The sequence below is a fragment of the Crinia signifera genome, chromosome 4 (assembly GCF_055691185.1).
Source record: "Crinia signifera chromosome 4, ASM5569118v1, whole genome shotgun sequence".
In the NCBI taxonomy this organism is placed as follows: domain Eukaryota; kingdom Metazoa; phylum Chordata; class Amphibia; order Anura; family Myobatrachidae; genus Crinia; species Crinia signifera.
The window spans coordinates 285082886-285103886 of record NC_139220.1 but is presented as its reverse complement, the minus strand read 5'-3'; the positions used below and the strand labels follow the sequence as shown (position 1 = coordinate 285103886).

General features: G+C 46.5%; 1 protein-coding gene across 2 annotated transcripts in view; it reads right to left on the bottom strand.

Moving 5' to 3' along the window:
- RHOBTB2 (Rho related BTB domain containing 2) overlaps nt 1–16729 on the bottom strand; it is a 47511-nt gene extending 30782 nt beyond the window's left edge. The window contains exons 1-2 of one of the 2 annotated variants that reach the window (XM_083184847.1): nt 16636–16729; nt 16465–16528 (exon numbers count right to left, since the gene is read on the bottom strand). In XM_083184847.1, the coding sequence (XP_083040973.1) occupies nt 16465–16517 (53 nt within the window). In that variant the 5' untranslated portion in view covers nt 16518–16528; nt 16636–16729. The remainder of the gene's footprint in view (nt 1–16464; nt 16529–16635) is intronic. The other variant, XM_083184848.1, reaches the window with a different exon arrangement.
- Between the last annotated feature and the right edge of the window lie 4272 nt (nt 16730–21001).

Genomic DNA, 21001 nt, shown 5'->3' with positions numbered 1-21001 from the left:
ACTGGTGAAAATGGATGCACTGGTGGGTGCTCAAGCCAAAAATATAGAGGCGTGGCATCATGGGAAAGGGGCGTGGCCACAAAATAATACTGATTTATAATATGCAGCACAGTTGTCTCTAATATACAAATTATGGCAACAGTGCCAAATACCTAAATGCCCCCACAGTACCTGTGCAGTGGGACACGGGCAGGTGGGCCGCTGCTGAGCACCTATGCCTATGAAGATCACAGCAAGTCCCCACTAGTACCCCAGGTCTAGAACCACTGACATAGGGAATACAATGCTACCTGTACATGTTAGATGTAATCATGTGACCACCGTGCGAGCATGACCCCACATCAGTCACACTTACTCTGTGATGAAAGCATGAGACGGCAATGTCAGTGAAGGTCACACCTGCTGGGGACTTTTGCAGCCAGAATGCTGGAGGGACTTTCCATAGAGGTTCTTAATGTTTAACAAAAGAGCATTTCAGCATCACAATATTAAATGCTACAGTGAAAAAGAGCATACGCACAACTTGTATAGTTATATGCATATTGTACTCTATGGGTATGGATCATAAGGTCCAGTGTCTAGGCTGACGGTCAACAGGTCGACACCAGTAGGTCAACATTGACAAAATGTCAACACAATATTAACACAAGCAAAAGATCAACAAAGGTTAACACATGAAAATGTCGACACCTGAGCATGTGGACCCCCAATTAGTGTACCGTGAACCCCGCATGCCTCTGCTCATTACAGGGCCGGTGCAAGGCACCTGAGCACCCCAGGCGAGTCGGGGTGGGGGGTACCTGTTGTGCCGTCTGGGGAGCGGGCAGGGGGGTCCATGCTGGCGTCTGACACTGCAGGGGACCCCCCCCCCCGCCAGCATTATACACAGCGCCACAGGTACCCGCGCGGCAAGGACACCACTGCAGGCTCCTGTCAGAAGCCGGCATGGACCCCCCTGCCTGCTCCCCAGATGGCGCAGCAGGTACCCCCTTTGCACGGGGGGCGAGGGGCGAACTGCCGCTCTCCAGTGACCAGCGCCATAGGCAAATGCCTAGACCTGCCTAGTGGTGGCGCCGGCCCTGGCTCATCATGTTCAGGCACTAAACGGTCCCCAATCAGAGTCCACGTAGATGGTAAAGCATGAAAAAGAAAAATGATGACCAATGGTTATCCACCATCATCATCATCATCAGAACGTATTTACAGTATAACCCGACAAGTTCTGCAGTGCCAGAGAGGCAAGGAACAATAAAATACATGTAGAGCAGGGGTTACCAATCTTTTCTGATTGCAAAAAAAAAAAAATGAAGTGAATTGTGTTTATATGTGATCCTTAGGTTCCACCAGAACTGGCTTTGGGCCAGATGCACTAAGCTTCAAAAATGATAAACTGGAGAGTGATAAACAGCCAGTTAATCAGCTCCTACCTGTCGTGCCACAGACTGTGTTTGAAAAATGTCAGGCAGGAGCTGATTGGTTGGTTGTTTAACACTCTCCATTTTATAACTTTTGAAGTTTAGTGCATCTAGCCCATAAATAATTTTAGTTGGTCTTGTATCACCAAACCAAGGCACCCTTGCAAGTATCCCGAGGCACCCCAGGGAGCCACGGCACACAGTTTGGGAACCACTGATGTAGAGGATTGTATTCCTTGCGTGTGTTGTTGCATGCAGTTCACTGTAAAATAGTCACTTTCAGATAACCAAAATAAATATTTTGCTCTTAAATACACTACACAATACAACAGGTCGCGGGGAACACCACAACCTTCCCAATTAACACCAGTCAAGCTGTGCATACACCATGGTCCAGTGGCGGATTAAGGCAGGGGCGATAGGGGCGGTCACCCCAGGGCCCCAACAAAATAAGGGCCCCCACATACTGCTGTGTCCTCGGTCTCACGGACCCCCCACCCCACCCCACAGAGATGCGTGCCAAGTTTTGCATGTGATTTATCATATGCAAAACTTGGCACATCAAGTGCATAATCGTGTGTCCCCCTCCCGGGGAGCTGCAGGGGGAAATCAGATCCGACTTGTCCCTAGGACAAGTCGGACTAATGTATGGGGGACTTAAGAATAAATCCTAGTGAATTGGAACAGGTAATGGGGTGCTCCTGCACTGGTTCCGTGAGAACTGAGCATGCCAGTGCATTGCCACTGCACCTTCTCTGAAATACCGGACCGGGTGCAGACCCAGGCGCTGGAAGCGAGTGAAGGACAAGAAGCGCATCACCGATACTCCAGTTCACAGGCCAGTATAAGAATGAGGCTCGCTGAGACGATACACGGCCTATGTAGAGGGAACGAGAGGTGAGCTGCACTGGCAATGGGGTTTATTGGCTTGTTTAGCTGAATTTATGTTGATTTCCTAGTGCTAATAATTAAAGCTAATTAATGTACCCATAAATTAGAGACATGACGATTTATTGCCCAGGACACAGAGCTCTACTACTCTACTACTGTCACATATCACTTCTCATTTCCCAAGTGAATTAACTTGGACATAAAATAAAATTGATGTTATAGAGGTTTTTAATATAATTTACTTCATTTGGCCCTGATTAAGGTGCACCCGACATGGAGATTTGATGAATCTAACATTAAAAGTAGACCTTGAATAAACCATGATCGTACGACAATCGTGAAAAGATTTCCTGAAATGGTACGATGGTTGCACGATTGGATTGGAGGACACTGGCCCTTATTCTGGTTGGTGCGGCCGGAGCCGCATATGCGGCTCCGACGCACCAGGCGAATCCCCGCCTTCCATACGGATCGCCACGGCCGTCCGTACGCGGATATGTGGCGATCCGCATGAAATTGGACGGGGATACGCCTCCTCCATGGTGGGAGCAGCCCCTGCATTCGATGGTCGCCGAACATCGAATGCAGGGCCGCACGCTCCACCAGGTCCCGCAACACAAGACCACACGGACACTTGTCCGTGTGAAATCTTGTATGGGGGCGGGCAGCTGACATCCGGCGATGTCAGATGCCCGCCCCGTACCAACGCGTCACGGCCTCATTACCATGCATACGCCCCGCGTTTGCATGGGAACGCCCATGAAACGCGGGGCGTATGCATAGGGTAATGAGGATAAGTAGCCCCTCACGCCCCTCTACGCCCCCTGTGCGGCGTATAGAGAATCCTTGCGGCGAAATCGCCTGCACATGCGCAGAGTGACCTCTGCACATGCGCAGAAGATAAACATCGGCGGCCCGTACGCAAGCGGGAATATCCGCCCCAACCAGAATAAGGGCCACTATCTGCACACGATCCGTACCCAATCCAATGTAGATGATGAATCTTTAGCGCAGCAGGTAAAATCCCCAAAGTGACCAAACAACCTGCAACGACGAGCATCGGATCGCAATCGCATTGAAAACATGTACAATTCTGCTCCATTGACATACAATCAGTCGTTAGATGCATCGAAATTTGCGGGAACTGAGCCCAAATCATTCCGGTGTGTACCCAGCATAACTCATACATCCCAACTGTCCCAATTTTCACGGGACCATCCTGTTTTTTTGGGCCTGGGGCCAGAAGTGTACCGTTGCGGGGGGGGGGGGGGGGGGGGGGTGAGGGGCAGTTGGGAGACCTTGTGCATTTGCACAGCATCTATTCAGGCAAGCAGAGGGGCTGGGGGCATTGCCAGCAGCTCACACAGCGCTGGCCATGCCCCCACATCTGTGAAAATGGTGATTGGCCCCGTGGGAGTCCCGTGATCATAAGCCACACCCCCATCATGGCACCCAAAAGAATTCCGACCTGCTTAAGTCTGTAGCAGAGTAGGGAGGTATGGTCTAACTGACCAGTATTGTGTAACACACAGAGAGCCGGGATGCTCTATGTGAAAAATGCAGTAAAAACCCTGTAATCAGTGTTTTTACTGCATTTCGAAATGCAGGAAAACCTCCTCCTCCTCCTCCTTAGCCCCTACATCCCCTTCCAGGTGCAGGGAGGGGGAGGCGCTGAGCGGAGCCCGCAGTAGCAGCTGCATGATCAATCATCAGGTGGCCGGATTAGGGAGGGGCTTGGAGCTACCGGGGACACGCTGCACATCATTAACACAAGAGCTGTCCTTTGCAATAATTATCGCATATGTTTGGCCATATGCTATAATTATCTATGCCGTAGCCGGCAATATGCGTCGGATAGGGGCTGTGGATGTTACTGCATCCCGCCCAGAACCTGAGGATAACACAGACCTCAGGCCAGTGTTGAAACTTGTGAGTGGTTGGCCTCTCTCAAAATATAATTTGGGCCACCCTCCTCCACTCAAACCCAACCTCCACTCAAATCCAAGTTCACAATATGCCACACAGCAGTGGGTGGCAGCAGCGGGTCCCTTAGTCCTCAGGGGCCCCGTTATAATGCACCTGCTGCACCAATGGTAGTTCCGCCTCTGCCTCAGGCAATGCTGCGCAGTTCAGCGATTATTTGCTTCTGCGCATGACTGTACGCACAAATACAATACTGCATGCGAAAGAGATGGTAACAGAACTGGAGAGGCACAGGTGTTACCCGGCGGGGCCGCCCAAAAAAATCCACTACGTGTAATGGGAGTGTCGCAGTTGTGAACGGCATTCTCAGACACATTGCTGCTTCCACATTATTATTATTAATCTTTAAATGGCGCCATAATGGTTCCGCAGCATCTAACAAAGTACACAGACAAACGAGCAAAACAAGAACACAGCGACTTTTATTGTTGCCTTTCTGGGAGAAGCCCAGAGAGGCAGCGCGACGGGGGCAACAGGCGGACATCCCTAGGCCCCGCCCCCATGCCCCCAAAAGATGTGGGAGGTTCCCACTGACATGCGAATGGATGTTTATGTGAAACATCCATTCGCATGCCATGTGAACGTTCGCGCCTTGCGAATGGTAGGCCGGTGTAACACCATTCGCAAGGTGGGATCTGGTTCACTTGCAAGGATGCAAATTTGCATCAGAGCGAATGAACCAGAATAACCCCCATACGGTAGCTCTGAGCAAGCCCCCACAGATATGACAACCATGCCTTCTTTCCAGAAGGACACACCTCCCTTTCGGTAGCAGTGCGTCTCTTTCTGGAGGCAGAATGTTGGGAGGTATTATACAAAATCTTCACACCTCTACATCACAAAGTGTGTAGTTTCTTATAGTAACTTTCCACCCACATACAGTATGTGCAAACAATCCCTCAAACAAGACACAATCTTTAAGTAACAAGGACATATTTATAGCTCCCATAACTCAGATACAAAGGTATTGCACTGATTTAAGCATTTTTTGGGGGGCTTACGCTACGCATATAGGAGTGAATTCAATCAGCTGCGATTTGGATACGAAGAGTAAGCAAGGCTACAGCGCCATAGAACCGTGCACAACAATCCAGTGTGAGATGGGGACAAGATGAGGTTTCATTGGCGGTTCTTCCACTACCTTGCTATGGCACGTCACCCGTTTGCTGACAGAAAAAAAGTTTTGACAAGTTGTTAAGTTAAAAAAAAAAATAGGGAATGGGGTGTTGGTGGGGGTGGGGGCTGAAGCCAAATTTTGCTGCCAACTTTAAAACAGCAATAAAAAAAAAAACTTAATATAAATTATTTAAAATATATATATTTTTAAAATGACGTGTGTCCAAGCTATTGTAAGATTACCATTGTAGACATAAAAATGGGAATGAAATATTTTCAGTACACATGACACCACTGCAGTGGTGGAACTTGTCAGTGGTGATTCCAGGTTAAAAAATATAATATGGGCCCACTCCTCTACCCCAACCCAAGTTCACAATATGCAACACATACCCTCCAACTGTACCGTTTTAGCTGGTACAGTACCATTTTTTTTAACAGACTGTACCGGCTAAAATCCAAATGTACCGATGTACCGATTTCCTCCGGCGGTGGCAGCAGGCGATGACTCTGGGCTGCGATCAATCATGGACGGAACGGATCGGGCCCAGTGGGGGGTAATTGTGTCCTGATGCAGCTGCTCCCATTCCCAGTGGTGCCTTGCGCGGCGTCCCGGCAACCAACGTTCAAACGTCGCATGATGTCAGAATGCTGCCTGCGCACCCTTCCCGCACACTTCCTGGGCACCGTAATAAAATTAATGTTCGTTCGTCCTCATGTGGGGGCGTGGCCACAGAAATATGAAATGTTGCCACACCTCCTCTACATGTGGCCACGCCCCTCTATACGTGACCATGCTGTACCGATTTCCATGGACAAAATGTTGGAGGGTATGGCAACATGGCAGTGGGTGCCAGCTAGAGGCAGAAGGTGACAGGGGGAGGCAGAGTGTGACAGGGAAACCAGTGGGAGAAAGGAAGTTAATGACAGGGGTAGCAAGGGCCCCTGAGCCCTCACTGCACCAATGGTAGTCCCGCCTCTGCACCACTGGGTAGGATACTAATGGTTGAGAAATCAGCATATTGATTCTGTGCGCACCTTAGCCGGAAAATTTATTATTTGGTGCTGGGTCTCAGCTAAAGGTGAACAATTATCGTATATCCCTTAGGAAAGTCCAAGTGCTCTGTGCGGCATATTAAGGAGAGGGAAACTGGAACAGGAGACAGAACAGGAAGGGGCATGAGGTGTGTCAGGGTGCTGTAATGACAGGTTCACACAAGACAGCCTGAGGTGGTTTATTTTAATGTAAAACCTGCCAAGAGCACAACCAAAGAAGTAAAACAAATACATTGCTAATGAGCTTATATACTTGCATCTCTTTACCTATACTGTTCCTTCTAACAAAGCTTTTATATATAAAGAATTCTCAGTGCCCTAAGAATAACCCAAATATTGGCCAGCAGTGACCATGTCATTGTACCCCAATAGCGATGGGAAGCTTGCTGTGCATTTATAACCACTTCTTTGAGCCAAGAAATGTAGAAAACATAAATGTAAAGACCTAACGTTGAAGAAAACAGTTTTCAGCATTAAAAGTAGACGGGCCAAGCTGCAGATCGTCACCAAGAAAGACCCTACCCGGGGGGAGGTTACTGTGCCATCAGCAGACACAAAATTAATACTTAGACCATGGTTATAATGGGGCAATTCAGACCTGATTGTTAAGGTTCGAATTCGCCCCCAGTCCAGATGGTGGGAGTTTGCGCATCTGTGAATATGTGCAAGCCCCGGAGCTCACTGATGGTGGGCAGGTGGAAGTCGCTGCTACGGGATCTGCCCTTTGTGACCCCTGCAGCTGCCTAGACTTCCAGGTCTGTGACCCAGGAGACCCTCTTTGCATGCGCAAAGACGTTGGCAGCAGTGGGGCATGCTGGGAAGGATCCCTCACACAGCAGAGAGGAGCCATTGGCTGGCATAACCCCCATTAGGGAAGCTCCGCCGGCAGGGGTTATGTACCATACTTGCCTACTTTTGAAAACTAGTTTCAGGGAGATTATAGTTGGTAGCAGAATTTTGCACAGCCCCCCATTGAGGGGGGCGTGTCATGCTCCACTTAAAGGGCGTGTCTAGTTCCATATATGGAGAGATTGTGAAAAGTGATTGTGAACGTGGCACCTACAATCAGTGGTGTGTACTGCTACATCTGAGAGGAATCTTGTAAAATAATTTATATACAAATGTAGATGAGCCCCAAAGCAGTTAGTAAGAGATACTATACTTGGTAATGTGCTGGGAAATGGTGCTGATGATTCAATGTACATGTATCTAGCTCTCATTCCTTTTTTCCCCAAACAATGTAACAGTGTAATGTTGGCTAGGTGAAATGAGGGAGATTGCTAGACTAATGAGGGAGAGAGGGAGATTGCTGCTATTTCAGGGAGTCTCCTGCAGAATGCAGGAGGGTAGGCAACTATGTAATAACCCAGAAAACAGGGTTTTTACTGCATTGTTTTATAGTACATCCCGTCCTGTGCATCCACAGTCTGGTGATCGCACAATAATAACTGCCCACAGATTTGCATGTGCAGCCCAGGAGGGCATACAATCACCATCATAGGAGCTTAGTGGATAATGGGACTTATTACAAAGTTCTACATTCCCTGCAAGCCCGTGAGATTATACAGACGCTGTGGAGCGAGTGCAGCAGATCAGTTTACATTGAACTGCAAATTAGTTTGCCAAATACTGACACAAGTAATATGAATCTGAGCTATAAAAAGAGCCTAGAATAGTGTTGCCTCTAGCTACAGGTGGCGGGTAATAATGGGCAGAAAAGTGCTGTAACTGATAGCAACCAATACAACGTGAATGTTAAATAATCTGATGACATTAGACTACAACAGCTCTGACTGGTGGCGGCACCTTGTTGTTATATGGGCCCTATATTGTGTTACATACAGTAATTCACCATCTTACACCTCAGCTCATGTCATGTAACACCGCTGCTTCTAGTCAACTTTGTGTGAAACTGGTTCTTCCATGTGTCTTACACCCAGGGTTGCACAATAGTACTTTGTACAATGTGTCTCCTCTCTGATTGTGTGAGGAGCGTACATCACACACCCTTATACTCCTCTGCCCAGAACACAAGTCTGCTGTTGTCTGAGACACAGATTGCAGCTGAGGAAATGGTCAGAGCGCAGCGACACAATAATAAAGGTATCCTAAAATCCATTTTATATAAATGCAAGAGAAGTATGTACAGTATGCATGGCAAACCTTAAAGTAATAGGCTCACATTCTCAATTCAGAATGGTAAATGACCAAATCTTACTTCTGCAAGGACGCATCTAAAATAATCAATTTCCATTCAACTGCGTTTAATAACATAACATTTTACATGAGGACTAGGTGCGCATTTGGATGTGTTTATGCCCAACTTTATCAAACTACCCGAGGGCTGGATATATCAAGCATATACTTTACTTTTTAATACGTTCCCCCTATTGCAAGCATAATGGTGTTTATTAAATCTGGTACTCATGCATATAAACCTCTAGGACATGTCCTGCTCGCTGTCGCGGGTCTCTGCTCGATGCTAAGTGATCCACCCCCTCCAGCCACGACCAACAGGTCTGTCGCTCCTGCTCCCATTATAAATGTCCCGCCCAAAATGGTCTCCTCCTTTACTAGTATCCTTAATAACTGTCTCCTGTGAGGCAGCAACCATTTTGGGAGGGACATTTTTAATGGAGGCAACTAAGACAGAACTGCAGACAAGTATCCAGCAAGGATGAAGCAATAGAATCCGGCCGATCCCCAGTGTCCAAAAACCACCCAGCTCCTCCACGCCACCAGGAGCTATTGCTATGCCTCTGCCTACTGAACATATGCAAGCAATGGAGAGAGGGAGTGAACCATCGTGGAATGAAGCCCATAGTCTTCTATAGGCAGCGGCATCTATAGATGGCAGTGCCACATTTTATGGATCTTGCTGCATAAGTAAGGCACATCCCAACCTCATAGAATTCTATGGGAACTGCAGTGCCCGCGGGACATCTCTGATATCTCAAAAGTTAGCCTTTTAGCATATTGATAAATTTGCACAGTTGATAGAACTTTAGGGGGACCTTTATCATTGTATGATACACACCAAAACTATTTGGATTTGATGCAAATCATATGCAAATCGCACGATCTGATTTGCATGCGATCCGATCCCCTCTGTATTCAGATGAATGGATCTTTTACAGATCCTACCTGCAGCAGGTAGGATCGGATTCGGATCCAATTCAGATCCAACCAAACAATTGTGACCCAATCTGCATCCAATCAGTCTGAATTGGATCCAGATTGATGGGATTGTGCCAAAATCCTTTTGGTGTGTACCCAGCAACTTGTCTGCAATCCATGATCATGGGCAAAAGTACCTTGCAAGTGTGATTTTCCATGCCCACGTGACATTACAGCACCCCCCGTGCGGTGTGCCCATCCCAGGTATGCGTGGCCCTTACCTTTTTGCTATGCCTTCGGCATACACACAAATAATGCTGGAGCCAATCAGAAGACACCAGAAGGCAAGTATTTATTGTTGAATGACTCCATTATTTGGAAAATGATCACCATGAAGGGATATGTTAGTTACTACTACAAATACCTAGATGCTATGAGAAAGCCATTTACTGACCTTTTTGCTGGAATTTTCACTTATCACTGCTTGATAAATATTGTTCCTAATTAAGTTATAGGACAGTGTTGGTTCAACTCAGAAAATAGCAATTCCACTAGATGTAGGTGATGGGTCCCAGGTAAAATTGTTTTTCTCCTTCGGCTGCTCTTATCAGGAACAGAAGCAGGCAAGTGACATTCTGATCCATGCCAAGCTCACAACCTGTTCTGACCGCCTGCCCGCGACATTCCCCAGGAGGCACCACCAGGTCACTATGTGAATTTACAAAAGGATTAGATCTGAACAGCCCTGTGCAGCACATAGACGGGATTCCAAAGTTTGCAAAACACCCTGGGCACTTACACTCTTATGAGACACATTATACAGGCTCCCAGGCAACAACAGTGCTTGTGGCAATCAGTGAAGCGTTACTAAATTAGCAATGCTCTGTCTCTGTAATTTGTTTAACCTTTTCTAAATGTATCAACACACACATCAGACCGGCTCAGCTTGTGTACAGAAACATGGAACTGAAGGAAAGGCGAGAAATGCTACATACGGTAACTGCATAATGCATTACTGTACAAGGCTCACCTCACTGCAAATTGCAGTACAAAACAGCATTGGACTGGACCATTTCATATTGTGCACAGAAAATGCGCATTTTAGCCTTCTGTGCATGAGTTAAACTAAGAAAGTTGGCTTCTGTGCATGCGCCAGATCAGGTATTCGCACATATGGCCTAATTCGGGGCAAATTTGTTCTCAACATTGGCAAAACTATGCTGCACTGCAGGGGGGGGCAGATGTATCGTGTGCAGAGAGAGTTACATTTAAGGATTCGGTATGAAATCCCGACGGTCAAAATACAGACAGCTATTGACCGACGGTCAAAATCCCGACCTGGTCAAAATCCCGAAAAGGTCAAAATCCCGACATTTAAAATCCCGAAAAGGTAAAAATACCGACATATAGAATGTAGACAGGTGAAAAAGTCAACATGACTTTCGGTTGACAGGTTGCGACGTCGACATGGGTTTTTTCACCCGAATGTTGACACAGTCGACATGGACACAGATGGAAGTGATCTGCAGCCCCTCGCATCGCTCGCTTCGCTTGCAATGCTATTTTATTCTGTCTCCACGCCCTAGTGGATGGTAGGGCATGAAATACTGCCTGTCGGCACATGTCGGGTCGCAAAACATTGAAAAAACCCATGTCGACCTTGCGACCTGTCGATCGAAAGTCATGTTGACTTTTTCACCTGTCTACATTCTATATATCGGTATTTTGACCTTGTCAGGATTTTAAAGGTCGGTATTTTGACCTTGTCGGTATTTTGACCATGTCGGGATTTTAAATGTCGGTATTTTCACCTTGTCGGGATTTTGACCGTCGGTCAATGGTTGTCGGTATTTTGACCATCGGGATTTTGACTGCATCCCAGATATAGGTGAGTTATGTTTCTGTGCAGGGTAAATACTGGCTGCATTAGTTTTACACTGCAATTTAGATTCAGTTTGAACACCCCCCCCCCACCCAATTCTAACTTTCTCTGCACATGTTACATCTGCCCCACCTGCAGTGCCTCTGCTGAACATTTGTTTGCCCCTCTAGGGAGCATGAAACATATCTGTACACCAAAATTATCACATTTGTTCAGAATAGAAAGGACCCCAAATTTCATACGTTGATAGTGGGGGTGCTGTCCCCAAAAGTCAAAATTAGACAAAGTTTGAAGAGAGAGGAGAGGACTGTAATGGGGGATTCCCATAACAGTCACCTCCTCTCTCTTGAAACTTCACCTGCAGTGCTGCATGGTTTTGCCCATTTTGAGAACAAATTTGCCCTGCGATCAGGTCTGAATTAGGCCCATAGATGGGAATCACAAATGCGTACAGACTGATCCATCATTGATGGACCACACTGTTCCTGACGTGGGCATTTCTGGGCAGTAACTGGGAGTAGTCTGTGCGTTTGCACTGACCTCTTCTGCCTTGTGTGAGGGTAGCCTTTGTGGGCGTTGGGAAAATGGCATCCGATTCCCAATCAGCCACTACAGTATGTTCTAATGAATTCCAGAGCTGCCTTCCCACATATATTGTCTCTACCCTGTGTATCATAAACAGAACTGCCAGCGATAACACCACTGATTAGAATGTCAAAAATATGTGCAGCCCCCTCTCACTGTATGCAAGGACTTCTTCGTAATACAATGGGGCTCTTTTATCACTAAATATTTGTAGCTTATTTCCAAAAATAGCAAGTAACCACAAACATCTAGTATCCCCAGAGAGCCAGGTGAAACAGGTCGGGTAAGATAGTTATGTGCTCTTCCTACCCTACTTGTCACAGAACATCTGTAGCAAGATGCGTGCTATTTGGTTAATGCAAACCGTGGGGAAAAAATGAATGGCCCTGATTCTGGTTCACTTGTAAAGGCAAATTCCTTCTCAAGCGGACAAAACCATGTGCACTGCAGGGGGGGGGGGCAGATGTAATATGTGCAGACATAATTAGATTTGGGTGGGGTTTTACTTCAAAGTGAGATCTACAGTATATTGCAGACTAAAAATAAAACAGTCAGTATTTTCCCTGCACAGAAACAAAATAACTCACCCAAATCTAATTCTCTCTGCACAAGTTATATCTGCCCCACCTGCAGTGCACATGGTTTTGTCAATTTGAGAAGGAATTTGCCTTTGCGAGTGAACCAGAATAAGGGCCAATGTGTAAATGGCTATAACATAACCAAAAACCCTTATTTTGCTCTACGGACATCATTGTTATGGCTACTTGTGCTGACTGCTATAAAGTGTGTTGTACTGATCTACAGTCAGAAGGAGAATTCGGTTCAGTGCAGTGGCGTAACTATACGCCCGCAGCCCCCGCGGTGGCGGGGAGGCGCTGAGGGGGTGTGGGCGCCGGGGGGGATGCGGGACTATTATTAGTTACTCACTGCCAATTTCTGCTGATGACTGCGCCTGTGCCGGGTCCCAGCTCTCCCGGCTACTGCTGCAGCCAGCGCTGCTAATACAAAAATAGACACTCGGAAAATGGCTGCCCCCATACTGCAGACAGTTTTTTGTCTGCTGTATGGGGGCAGCCATTTTCCAAGTGTCACTTCTCAGTACTAGCAGCAGCAGCCGGGAAAACCGGGACCAGGCGCACACGGTCGGATGCGGCAGGAGGTAAACCTCCCCTGCCGCCGCACAACACCCCCCGCACCCCTACACACTGACTGGCAGCACAGGTAACGGCTGAGGTAACGGCCACGCGGGGGGTTGTTTACCCTAGAGGGGCGCAACAGAATTATTAGTTACGCCACTGGTTCAGTGATTTTATTTATACTCACCAGCACCAGGGGAGAGCTATAGAGGTTAAAAGAAGCAGCAGTTAATTGAAAGGGCTGCTGTGATTGGACAGCAGCTGGATGCAAGCAAGCAATCACAGCAGCCCCTGTCAATGAAGCACTGCTTGCCTTTAATTTTAATGGGCTTTTTTAGCACATTGGCTTATCCCCGCCCCAAGCCCCGCCCCCCACTTCATCGCCTTGTACACTTGTTTGGGAGGCACATGTATCGGTGCTTCCCAAACTATTTTAAAGATTACAAAATCGCTAAAATAATAAAAAGAAAGTATTTATGACACAGAATATATGTCATAGGTATATTCTTTGTATTATTTTGAACAGAATGACAGGGGAAGCACTGCCTCCCCTGACTGCATGTCCCTGATGGGATACGGTCATTAGGTCTACAGTAACTAGGTCAACAAGCATTGGGTCGACACCACTAGGTCAACATGCATCTAGGTCGACATGGGTCTAGGCCAGTGGTTCCCAACCCTGGTCCTCAAGTACCCCCAACAGTGCATGTTTTGCAGGCCTCCACACAGAATCAGTGAAATAATTAGCTCCACCTGTGGATCTTTTAAAATGTGCCTGAATAATCTGTGCACCTGCTGGGTGACCTGGAAAACGTGTACTGTTGGGGGTACTTGAGGACCAGGGTTGGGAACCACTGGTCTAGGCCGACATGACATTAGGTCGACACTAGTGTTAGGTCGACATTGTCTAGGTCGACAGTCAAAAGGTCGACATGGGGTTTTTCACTGTTATTTGAGCCGACATGTGCCGACAGGCGGTATTTCCTGTCCTACCATCCACTAGGGCGTGGTGGGAGAATAAAAAGGTGTGCCTGAAGCATTGCAAGCGAAGCGAGCAATGCGAGGGGATGCGGTGCACTTCAAACTGTGTCCATGTCGACTGTGTAGACATTCGGGGCAAAAAACAGTAAAAAAAACAACATGTCGACCTTTTGACTGTCGACCTAGCCCATGTCAACCTAACATTAGTGTCGACCTAATGTCATGTCGACCTAGATCCATGTCAACCTTGACCCATGTCGACCTAGTGGTGTTGACCCAATGCTTGTCGACCTAGTTATGGTCCCTATCTTGAGTTCCGGATGATAACTACAGAGCAGGTGGAGAAGCCGCTTGCCCTTATACAAACAGCCTAGGCAAATGAGCCACATTTAGCATCAGACCTGTGGTCTTTCCTATGAACCCAAGCAGGACTTAACATACTGGCAAATATGTGCATTCATTTCCGGACACACTATTAGGTATCAATACCAATAGCCTAGAATTCAACTCGGACCCACAAGTATATATGTTCTGTACTAGTGAGCCCGCTCGAAGCAAAAGATTCAAAAGCTAGTCTGCTACCTTCTGTGAGCAGTACGGATGGTGTAATGGTTAGCATTACTGCCTCACAGCACTGAGGTCATGGGTTCGATTCCCACCATGGCTCTAACTGTGCAGAGTTTGTATATTCTACCCGTACTTGCCTGGGTTTACTCCGGGTACTCCGGTTTCCTCCCACAATCCAAAAATATACTGGTAGGTCAATTGGTTTCCAACAAAATGAACCCTAGAATGTCTGTGTCTGTGTATATATGTGTAAGGGAATATAGATTGTAAGCTCCACTGGGGCAGGGACTGATATGAATGTTCAAATATTCTCTGTAAAGTGCTGCGGAATATGTGTGCGCTATCTAAGAAACTGTTAATAAATAGTGCATGTGTGAGAGATTTAGTTTCACTCTCAGATGGCAGTGTTTGGGAGACTCATGGACACTAGACATATATATATATATATTACAGGTAAACCATTGGAAATGCAGACTGAGGAAATTTTGATCCTGGATGCCGCAGCCTGATTGGCCTCAACAGCAGAGACGCGACGGCCATTGTGAGTAACCTTCGGGTTATGACCGGTGCTGCAACAAATGCTTACAATGTGGATCTGTTGCTGCGACTTCCATTGCATGCATCTTATCTGAATTTTTGAAAATGGTGTCTTTTACCAAGACGCCTCTTGTTGCGGCATTGTCATATCTTCGCACAGCTGCTGCGCCTAAAGACACAGCCGCTCCGCCTTATGCGCCCACCTCTGAATAAGCCCTTATAAAGCAGAGATATATAACTATTGGCCAGGGAAGATACCATAACATTATCCAAAGGACTACTTCCCCTGGTAGGTGCACACCAAAATGTGAATTCCAATCTGACTCACTGGCAGTTGGTGTGGCTTCCCTATTTAAATTTTGAACTGTGCTGCAGCCCCACCCCTGGAACAGCCACTGGTCAAACATTATTATTCACCAACGTTGCTCAAGATCGCAAAGACTTATTTACAAAAATCCTACAAAAAGTTGACGGCCATTGCCTCGTTATTTGCAGCAATGCCCAGTTCTTGGGACAGCCCAGGTATATGCCAGCTTTTGCAGGTTGTTTGAGCACCTGAAACAGCATATCCACACCAAACGTCAACCTATTTCTTTTCCAAACGTATATATTATTATCCTATAATACAGCTAGGTTTAGCATCATTTATGCAATATAGTAAGGTGAGTGAGGGGATATCACAGCCACCACTATTGCACATAATATTACATACAATATTTTGATTGCACTTTTTGTAGTAAACCTGTAAATACACATTCCCATTTACAGTGCCTCTTGCATGGTGCAACATGTTCCCCTTTTTATAGACATACCCATTACAAGCACATTGCACAATATTAGGTGTGTGGCATCACACAACAGCATTTGATATGAAGGTTAAGGTGCATACACACAGGGAGATTTCAGCCCCTTTTCTAAGTGATCTGATCAGATTGCTTAGTAAAGGAGCATGGAGCGCTCCATGTGTATTGCCTGCAGCGATGACGATGTGTGTACCTGCTCGTAGGTATTGCCGGCTGGGTAAGGCTTTGCCTATAATAAAAATAGACAAAGCCCCGCTCAGCACGAACGCTCAGCACACAACATCGCAGTGTACTGAGCGTTCGTGCTGCAGCACGTCGTTCAGCACGAAAAGCCAGGTCGCCCCGTGTGTATGCCCCTTTACTGTGTGTAAGTCTGGAATGTGCACAATACTCACTCATCGTACTGGAAGTCTGTTAACTCCATCAGCTCTCCTAATCCTTCCTCCATTTTCCAGGAGTCTGTACAAAGAAAGCAGTGTAATAGCTACATATACACTTTGCAAAACTGATAGAAAGTGCAAGAACTGGTAAAAGTATAGATTTCTATAGATTTCTATATACTGTACCTGTTTATACTGTGAGTTTCAAGGTTATCGCTGAAATTCCTGGTCATGCACAAGAAACAGGATTGCCTGCAGACTGGTGCCTGGTTTCATAGTTCTACAGATGTATACAGGTGTGTACTGAAGCAAGGAGAATGACAGGTGTTTTAGGTCAAGTCTGGAATACAACCCCCACCACCAAACGTCATGCACATGAGTGTCGGGCACACTGACCAATAGATGTTAGTGGGTGTGGACAGCCCTTCTAACTAACCTGATCTTCCACAATTCTCACATCCACATAAGCCTTGCAGGTAAGAGCCATAAGCATTAAATCATTTTGTGGGTTTTTTTTTTTTAATTCCACTCCTTGTGTATCCTTGGCATGTTTTCAACAGTTCCTTAAGCAGATAAATCACTTTACCTGAATGGAACAATAATTAGCCCATGTGTTTCCATGGAGTAATGCTGTGTAAACACGGTGCAATGTTGCTTTCGCTTTGATTGGGATCGAATCAGAATCGAATTGAATGGCAAGCCAAACTCATTCGATTTGGACTATATAGTCTTGCCTGCACAGTTTACAGTATTTCAATGTTTGTTTTACATTAAACAGGAGCGCGTATCGGGATCGTAGCGGCATCAAATGCGGCTGAAAACCATTCGATGTCCATTCAATATAGTCACAATCGAACACAAAATCTCACCGTGTGTTCACAGCTTAACCATGACCAGTAAAAGTACAATTAATTATATAATGACCAATAGGTAAATAATACAATCAAATTGTTGTTCTTCCTGTTTTTCCCTGAGAATCATTGATAAATAGGAATTAGAACAGAGAATCTCCCCCACACGCCACCAACCAGATTTCTCTACCTCATGCAAACAATGAAATTTTCCGTAGCCGGACAAACACAAGAATCTGCTGCTATTGTCAACTGTGCATACTCATTAAGGGGCATACTGTATATAACTATTATTGGGTTTTAAACCCGATAATAGTCCTTTCTTAGTGCTGCTAATTATAATAAGGATTTAACATTCACAGAAATGTATAAAAAAACAAAAAACACATGCATAGGCGCGGGCTCCAATAAGCCTTTCCATGGGGTATATTTAATGCCGCTGGCCGCTAGCTGTAATCAATGTTCCGGGGAATACGGATTCCCCGGAACGGCGAGGTTTGCCCACTGCATATAGTGGCGAGCCTCGCGGTTTTGATAGATGCACTTGCCTTTTCCACCTTGCTGAAAAGAACCAGTGATGTGGAAATGGTGAGTGAAGAGGGGGGGGGGAGGGGGGGAGGGGGGGGGGGGGGGGGGGAGGGGGACGGTGACCAACTCATCCCTTTAATCCGGGACACATATTAATTACACAGGTTCTGTGGCAGTTTAAAACCAGGTGAAATGGAGTCTTGAGGTGTGGCAGTTTAAAACCAGGTGAAAGCCAGCCACAGAACCTGAGTAATTAATATGTGTCCTGAATTAAAGGGATGAGTTGGTCACCCTAAGGTGGGGGGGGGGGGGGGGGGTGGATAGTCAGTTGAATACTGACCGCAAGCTATGACGGCGAGCTATCGGGACTGCTCACAGTCATAGTTCACCTAAACGGAATTAAATATACCCCATGTGTTAATGTATCTTAAGCCGTGTACACACGCCAGCGATATGGGCTGATATTGCTGGCAATATGGTCGCTTGCGACCGTAATGCCAGTGATGGGAGTGTGCCCCGGCGATTTAGCCCCGCTATAATTGCTGGTCGCAGGAGCTTGCTCCTGCGACCAGCTGATTTCCGCTGTCGGGCTCCGCCGGCAGAGGTTTCTTTTCATCAGCGACCATCTCTGGTCGCCGATGAAAAGAAGACATTGAGCAATATATCGCCCCGTGTGTATGCACCTTTAGTTCTTTGACTTCTGTTTTGTTCTCCTGCAGACTTACTGTAGGTGAAGCTTGAAAAGTGATAAAATGGAGAGTGATAAACCACCAACCAGTCAGCTCCTAGCTATCATTTTTCAAACACAGCCTGTGACATGGCAGGTATGAGCTGATTGGCTGGTACATCTGGCCCTGAGTGTGTTAGGAATTTGGTTTGCTGTGTTTCCCGACCACTGGGTGTCACTAGGCCTCCTGATTGTGAGCTGCAATTCTGGATCCTACCAGAGGTGCTGCTCTTCTGACTATTTTGTGACCAGGTGTCAGGTTATTAATGATTCATTCATCAGCATGGTTTGCACCTGACATCTGGTTATTTAAGTCTGCCTGGTGCCAGGTTCTTTGCTGGGTTATCAATGGTTCATGCAATAGTTCTGGTCCCTTTAATACTTATGTTCTGTACCTGAAAAGCTATAGAACTTCTGCCGTTAAGCAGTTTACATCCTTTGATTGTGTATTCAGTTATCCGGGACTTGTATTTGCTATCCGGCTGTGACCACTCTGCAATCTGAATTAGTTTGCAATTATCTCGTTTTTACTTTTGCACATATTCTGGATTCTCAATGTTTCTGCTTTCCCAAATTTATCTGCATTTCCAAGTGACCTTCCCCTGCCACTGTATCCTCCCTCAATCAACATCCATTGATGTTCATTACATTCTGTGATGTTGATCAGGGGATGACCCAGCACAACAACGGAGATCACCGTCTGTTACCATGGCTTCTCACAATGCAGAACTTCCTGGAGTACAGCGGACTTCTCTAGGAATCCATTTCTCTGTATTTGTACAAAATGCTATGGTAACGGTAGCACAGTCTCATGCTTGCTGGTCTGAATTCAGCCTAAAAATCTCTGGCGCCTGAAAATTGTCACATCTAACCATTTCTGCCATATTCCAAGGTCTGAGGAAGACCTTAAGTGACAACCCAAAGGCAGCCTGAGAGAGCGCAGGACAAGGGGTACTCAAAATCTACCTACTATCAGCCTAAAAATGTCTGTTACAGTTCCACCTCTGTAGGGTTTTGATTTTGCTACTACAGGAGGAGCGGTATCTGAGTTTTCTGTCCTAGGAGGGGGTTTTGGGTGTCTTGCGTCTTCAAGGGGTTCTGCGGTTCCAGCCCCTGAAGGGGGGGGGGGGGCTTCTAGGGTTCCGCTCCAAGCCATATGCCTGGATGCTGCCTTGGTGACCACTAAGTGCCAACCAAAGTGTCAGCAACTAATCTGAGTGTCTTTGTGCTGGCCACTAATCCACGAGACACCCTGCCAAAGATCCGAGAAGTCCGATGCCTTTCCAGAAGTCTAAGGGGTGTCCATCACCTTGTCGTTGGTCCAAAAGGTTTCCAACACCGTGACAGAGGTTTAAGCGGTTCTTTCTGCCCACATCTAGGTGCAAGGTTCTGTCTGGCCACACCTGGGTGCATAGTTTATTTGTCTATGCTTCTGCCTGCCTAGACTGTGGTCAAACATGTATGCCACCAGTTCTGTGGTTCCGGATTCTTCTGCCGGCAGTCCGCTTGTGCCTGCCCAATCCAGTGTCCAAGAAATGACCTCAAAGGCGCCTTGAATCCACCTCACAAAGTAGTACATTATATGTAATGGTGCTCATACACAAGCGCATATTACATCGCACAAAAAGTATGTGCAGCCCGTACTACTTCTACTTATCTAGGCCATTATTCTGGTTCACTCACAAAGGCAAATTCCTTTTCAAATGGACAAAACCATGTGCACTGCAGGTGGGGCAGATGTAACTTGTGCAGAGAGAATTAGATTTGGGTGGGGTTTTACTTCAAAGTGAGATCTATATTGCAGTGTTAAAATAAAGCAGTCAGTATTTACCCTGCACAGAAACAAAATGACTCACCCAAATCTAATTCTCTCTGCACAAGTTACATCTGCCCCCCCCTGCAGTGCAAGTGCACATGCTTTTGTCCATTTGAGAAGGAATTTGCCTTTGCAAGTGAACAAGAATAAGGGCCCTAGGTAATTAGTTATTCATTTGTCAGCATGATTTGCACCCAAAAGCTAGCAATTTAATTTGGGGCCCAGAATTCTTTGCTGGGCCATCAATAGTTCCTGTGAGCTCCTGAGTTTGGTTGAATGGTCGACATGGAAAAGGTTGACAGCAAAAAGGTTGACGTGCATTAGGTTGACAAGTTCAATAGGTCCACATGGGAAAAGGTTGACATGAGTTTTTTTGTTTTTTTTAACCGACTTGTTCATACTTTATCATTCCAGTTGGCATAGAGGGAGAATATAATAGTGCCGAAGGATGGTGAGCCATTCAAGGGGACACTGTTCTGTCGACCCTATGACCCATACCCCTTCTAAGTGTTTCTACATTCCCTGTACAAAGCCATAACTAGGGGGGAGCTAGAGGGTCATGCGACATGGGCACTGGACTATTGGGGGGCATGCGCCGACGCGGTACTCTTGGCCCCTCGCCAGCCGGCA